This window comes from Ceratosolen solmsi, unplaced genomic scaffold, assembly GCF_000503995.2.
Source record: "Ceratosolen solmsi marchali unplaced genomic scaffold, CerSol_1.0 scaffold10, whole genome shotgun sequence".
NCBI classification, from domain to species: Eukaryota; Metazoa; Arthropoda; class Insecta; order Hymenoptera; family Agaonidae; genus Ceratosolen; species Ceratosolen solmsi.
In genome coordinates, this window is record NW_011948412.1 from 8,471,020 (window position 1) to 8,476,944 (window position 5,925).

A 5,925-nucleotide genomic window follows, 5' to 3' on the forward strand; every position below is an offset into this window, starting at 1 on the left:
AGTTTATTGAATTATATTGTGATAACAATGAAAAAGTGGACACACACACACACATATATATATATATATATATATATAATTTTATACATCGTATAAATAACTCATTCAATTATACAAAAAATAATTGATATTAAATTTATATTTCTAAATTTTTATTAGAAACATTTAAATAAGATTTATAATTTTGTCAATTACAATGATTATATATTTTCTTGAGTTTAATTTTATTTAATTTACGTAAACTATATTTTTCGAGTACAATTCATTAATTAGTCTTCTTTTTTTTATAAAAGTAATTCTGCTCTATGATAAAAGGAAATAAATAAAAGATATGGATATCATCTTATTTATGTCAATTGCTGTTTATGAAAATGTATTAGTTTTGTACCAATTGAATAAATTTGAAATTTTTTTTTTTTTAAATATTTTGAATTTCATAAACCGGTTAATTTGTATTTTATTATTATTTCTAATAATTATTTTCAGATATCCCGTCATAATAATATGAATATAATAATATAATATTTCTTGATATATTTGTAATATAGTATAATATTTTATATGTAATTAGTATGAAATTAAAGATTTTATTATTCATGACAATCGGTTTTTTTTTTATCTTTTCTTAAAACTATTTGCTGATTTATTTAAAACTTCTGTCCAATTACATATTGAATTACTTTATACTTCTTTAAAACTACAAATTATCTTTTATAATAGTTTGCGATCTTCTTTATCGATCATAATTAATAGCTCATTATTTGTATAAGTAAGAAATCGTTAAAATGCGATTACATTTTCAATTCTATTATAATTTATTATTATTTTTAACGATTTATGTTATATTCTAATAAAATTAAGATAATACTTTCGGAATAATAAATAACTAAATTCCACATAAGCAGTTAGTTATATATTTATTTATAATTTACATATTTATTGAATAGAGCCTTTTCACTAAGTATTAAGGAAAATGTTAATGTAGATGGAATTAATAATAAATTATTTTGTGTACAAGAGTATGACTCGACCATCCATTAAGTACTCATAATAGCCTGATCACATGAAATTATAATATTTTATAAATATTAGATTTCAATCAATATTTATAGGGTCACTGGCACTTTCACCGTCTTTCAAACTAAAAATAACAAATTATTAGTTATATTGTTATATTAATATTCATTTTTGAAAATATGAGTTACAACTTACGATTTCTCTACTGAATCCTTAAATAAGAAGTCACAAGCCATTTTACAGTCCACTCTATTGACCGTTGGTAATGCTATAAATAAATTAATGATTGTTTTAATTAATGTATTATCGATTTTTTTTTATCATTCAATCGTTATAAAATTTTAAAATTTAATATATTACTTTTATTAATTCGTAGTTCTTTACATACAAAAATAAAAAAAAAAAAAAAAATAGAATATAGATGTAATCAATAAATTATATATTTAGTGCTATATAATGGACAAATTTTTGTGTTTTCAATATTTAAATCTGTGTGTGTATAACAATTTAACTAAAAATATATTATTTAGACAATGAGGCATTAACTATTATAAATTTATGTACATCAATTTATTAATGAATTATTACATAAGGAAATTGAAATATTTTCACTAAAATTTAATTATTCGTTCTAACGCGATGTTTTTTGTTTTATGTTTTTTATTATAAATTAATTTAAATATGTGAAAAAATTTGCACGTATTTAAAAAACAATAGATACTGGCATTACCGATAGATTATAAACTATAATAGGTATTATAATGAAAATTAGAAAAAAAAATTGAATTTCATGAAGGTTAGGGAAATCAAGGTTCACTAATTGTTAGCTATTTATATTAATAAATAATCGTTGGATTATACCGAATATATACTGAAATTATTATTGTTTTAAATACTATTGATATAAATTTTAGTAGAAAGTGATTATAGGTACTTGGAAGTGGAAAAACAAGTGATAAATATGTAACTTACTATCGCAAGTGGCATAACACTCGTCCTTAGTTTTCAACATGTATCCGCCTTGAAATTGTAAAATAAATTAAATATATGACCCATCGCAAATATAACTATTAAAGTTTAAATATTATTTATATTTAGAAAAAATACGAGAAGAAAGTACTTACCGAAACTAAAGTCTTTGTAACATTTAATTTTGCACCATATGTATTTTCTTGGAATATGACCTAAATTTATCGTATTGTACGTACGCAAATATTTATGGATTATTATTAATTTTTTGAAATTACAATTAATATAAAAATATATTGTGAAATAGTTTATCTATAATAATGTTTTATTACATTAGATTTTAATAATTAAAATTTTATATGTTTGAAATTTCTTATTTTGTTAATTATATTAAAATTAAAATTAAATACATATTTTATTGAATATAACAATATTAACATAATATTTTATATAAATTTGTATTACCTATACAATTTGATATACAATCTGTAAGATCATACGTTGTAGCAAGATTAAGACAGCAAATTACCAATATTATCACACATATAGAACAATTCATAGTCATTAGGTTACCAATAGGCTTAAAAATAAATAATAGGAAATGAATTTTAAATTATTCCTTCCTCGTTTAATGTATCTACGATACAATTTACAACACACACACACACACACACACACACACACACACACACACACACACACATATATATATATTAGCTAAAGAATGTATATGTTAACAAATATTTAGTTTTCTGATAAAAAATTTATCCATAAGTTATTTGTACAAATTAAATGAGAATTTTTTCATAAATCATGTAAATTAAAACATATGAAAGAAACGGTAAAGAAATTTCTAAATTAATTTTTTCAATATATTTCAATATCATTTAGAGTATTAAAATAAATAATTCTGATTATATTTACCAGGTATATTTATTTATCAGTAGGTATATTGTTCTAATTAAATTCAACTTTATGATTTTTTTATATTATATTGTAAAACTGTATAACAAATAAATAAATTGTCTAAGTAAAGTAGGGTATAAGTTGATAAATAGTCGACAGTATATTAACAATTATTAATTTATATATGTATAAAGCATTATTCTTTATATTATACGTGTAATAATTAAATTAAATAATTGTTTCTCTCTTCGGAAAGGCTATAGTAAAACTGTAGTTATATTTCGTTTAATGTAATATTTTATAAATATGCAACATTCGATTTTATCGGATTCTATTATTTCTGTTTTTTAATATTTAGATAAGTAGATAAAATTATTAATATTATAGTTGATTTAAAAAGATAGGAAGGCTGTAATTTATAAATTATAAGTCTATTCTTCCTACAAAATGACAAATCATGATAATGATAATGCATCAATAAGCGATAAGTAATATAATTTTACTTATTTTTTATATTATTCTTGTATGTATACGGCGAAAAAAAAAAAATTTTTTTTTATAAAAAAAAATAATTTACAAATTTAAATATAACTTATTATTATAAATATAAATTACTTTCTCGATATATTTAATTTAATTTTTTGTTTTTCTTATAATTTCAGAAACATAAAATTTTATTCCAATAGTAGGATAAATACTTTTCTTATAGTAACATTTTATTCTTCAACTTAAAAATATAGTTTTTAAATTATCAAACTTTATTCACCAATTGCATAATGTAAAATATGATTACAACGAGTATATTATAATGTAAAAATAAATAAATATAAATAAATACTTCATATATGATTTTTTTTTTATATTTGTATTTAGTAATAACAAAATTATAATTTTTCTACTTTTGAGTTGTTTTTTTTTCTTCTAAATTATATAGGCGTTAGTAATTCATATTTACTTTTTAATAAAAATAATCAGAAATAATAAACAATTGTCTTATTGTTTTTCAAAATTTTGTATTACATAAATAAGTAAACCGATACAAATACTTTTGAAAACGAGTAGGTTATATTTTAATTTTAATTTAATTATAATTTAATATAATTAAATCAATAATAATAAATATTTATTTTTTGAACATAATAAATTCCTTTTCCTTACTATAGATTTTACCACATGTAGATATTTGATAAAATTATTCAAAATTATTATTATTAATAATAATTGTAAAATTGAATAAATAGATATACATTGAAAAAAAAAAACGTTAGCAAACTATCAATACAATTGTATAGTACATCAATAGCAAATATAATTAATATTGTAAAAATATTCGTTATATATAGTTTTATCAACTTATATCTATCGAAAAGCATAACATTGAGTTAATTAAATATTGAAATATTAGTAATTAAATTACGCATAATGATTTAGTTTTCATTTTGCTCGCGAGTGCTGTTTCTTTAGCTCATATTAATATGGTAATAACATGTAACTTTCATTATTTATTAAATATATTAATTCGAATATATCAAATATATTCAATTGAATCTATTAATAAATTTCTGAATAAGCACATGAATTAATGAAAGTATTAAATAATATTTTTAATTATTTGCACTCATGTAGGAGATAATAGATCCAAGTTTGTGTTATAATTATCATATATTAATAAGTGAGATAAAGATTTAATATTTACTTAGATATTACTAATTGAAAAAAAAAAACAAAAAACATTCGTGCCGTATATTTTTATGTATAAAACATATCGATCATATCGATGTCTATTATAAAGTAAAATTATGATTTTAAATTGATATTAAACAAATTTTAAAAATTTGCATAAATTTAATATTTCTTATATATTTTTTATAATCGAAAAAATTTAACGTTTATGTAAAAAATCACTATTTGCAAATTATCTTCTTTATTTCCAATTTTTAATTTTATTGATCAATACCTAATAAGTATACCTTAAACTGAAATATGTTATTTTTATTTACAAAATTTTGAGATAAAAACCTTATTTATGATATTTGTCATATGTTGATTTGTCATATGATTGAAAAATAATTATTCGATCAAGATACTATATCATTTAATATTTTTTATAAGCTATCAATATATAATGTCCACACAAGAAGTTTTGTGAATTAAGTTTTCATTGAATTTATAATGCTACTAAATAATATTAAAAAAAAAAAAAAAACATGGCTTAATACATACGAATACTTAAATTTAATTGGCATACTTAAATTAATTGTAATACATAATCTACAAAAATAAGTCATAGAATATATGATTAATTTATTAAATAGTACAAATACGATAAGAAATTTAAATAATATCTATAATAGGATATTTTTAATGTTACAATTGGGTCCAATAAAATTGTCTGTTTTATTAGAAAAATTCATTAAGTATCCATTAGATCGTATAAAATACTATTTAATAATAATAGTTAATAAATAATTTAAATTATAACTTAGATGGTAATTAAAATTTTGAATTAATAGAGTAAATTTGTTCTATTTATAATAATGATAAATATGAATGTTATGAATCTTATAATATATGAATGATAAATTTATTATTCTGTATTATACTAGTTGACAGGGAAACTGTGTTGTTAAGGTTTCAAAAATTTTCACGATAATTCAATTGCTTTAGTAATGGAGTGTAATAATGTAATAGAAGGATTTTTTCGAATTGTAAAAAAACAGTATGCATAACATATGTTTATTAAGAAAAGTCATGAGATTTGTTAGTTGAAAAACTATTGAAATTAATTAGAAATAATCAGACATGCATAGTCGAAGTGGCAAATTCACTTTTATTATCAGATATACGACCATAATGCGAGTAGGTGTTAGAGTTTTTGAGTGACAGACACTTCATGAAAAAATTTCAATGAAAGAACACAGCGGGATGAGAACAAAGTTGTTTAAGTGTGGCTAATAATCATAAGAATTACAGTATTTATTTCCTTAAAAAAAATTTAATGAATAAAATTTTGTTAATTTTGAAAACATTTTT

At 19.4% G+C, this 5,925-nt stretch overlaps 1 protein-coding gene across 1 annotated transcript; it reads right to left on the minus strand.

Annotated features, from left to right (window-relative positions):
• Positions 1-1,095: 1,095 nt before the first annotated feature.
• LOC105364692 (uncharacterized) lies at positions 1,096-2,618 on the minus strand. Its single transcript, XM_011502687.1, has 5 exons — positions 2,452-2,618; positions 2,142-2,201; positions 1,990-2,037; positions 1,213-1,285; positions 1,096-1,141 (listed from the first exon to the last, which is right to left on the minus strand). Exons 1-5 carry the CDS (start codon positions 2,549-2,551, stop codon positions 1,096-1,098), a joined length of 327 nt encoding a protein of 108 aa, XP_011500989.1. The 5' UTR covers positions 2,552-2,618.
• Positions 2,619-5,925: the final 3,307 nt, after the last annotated feature.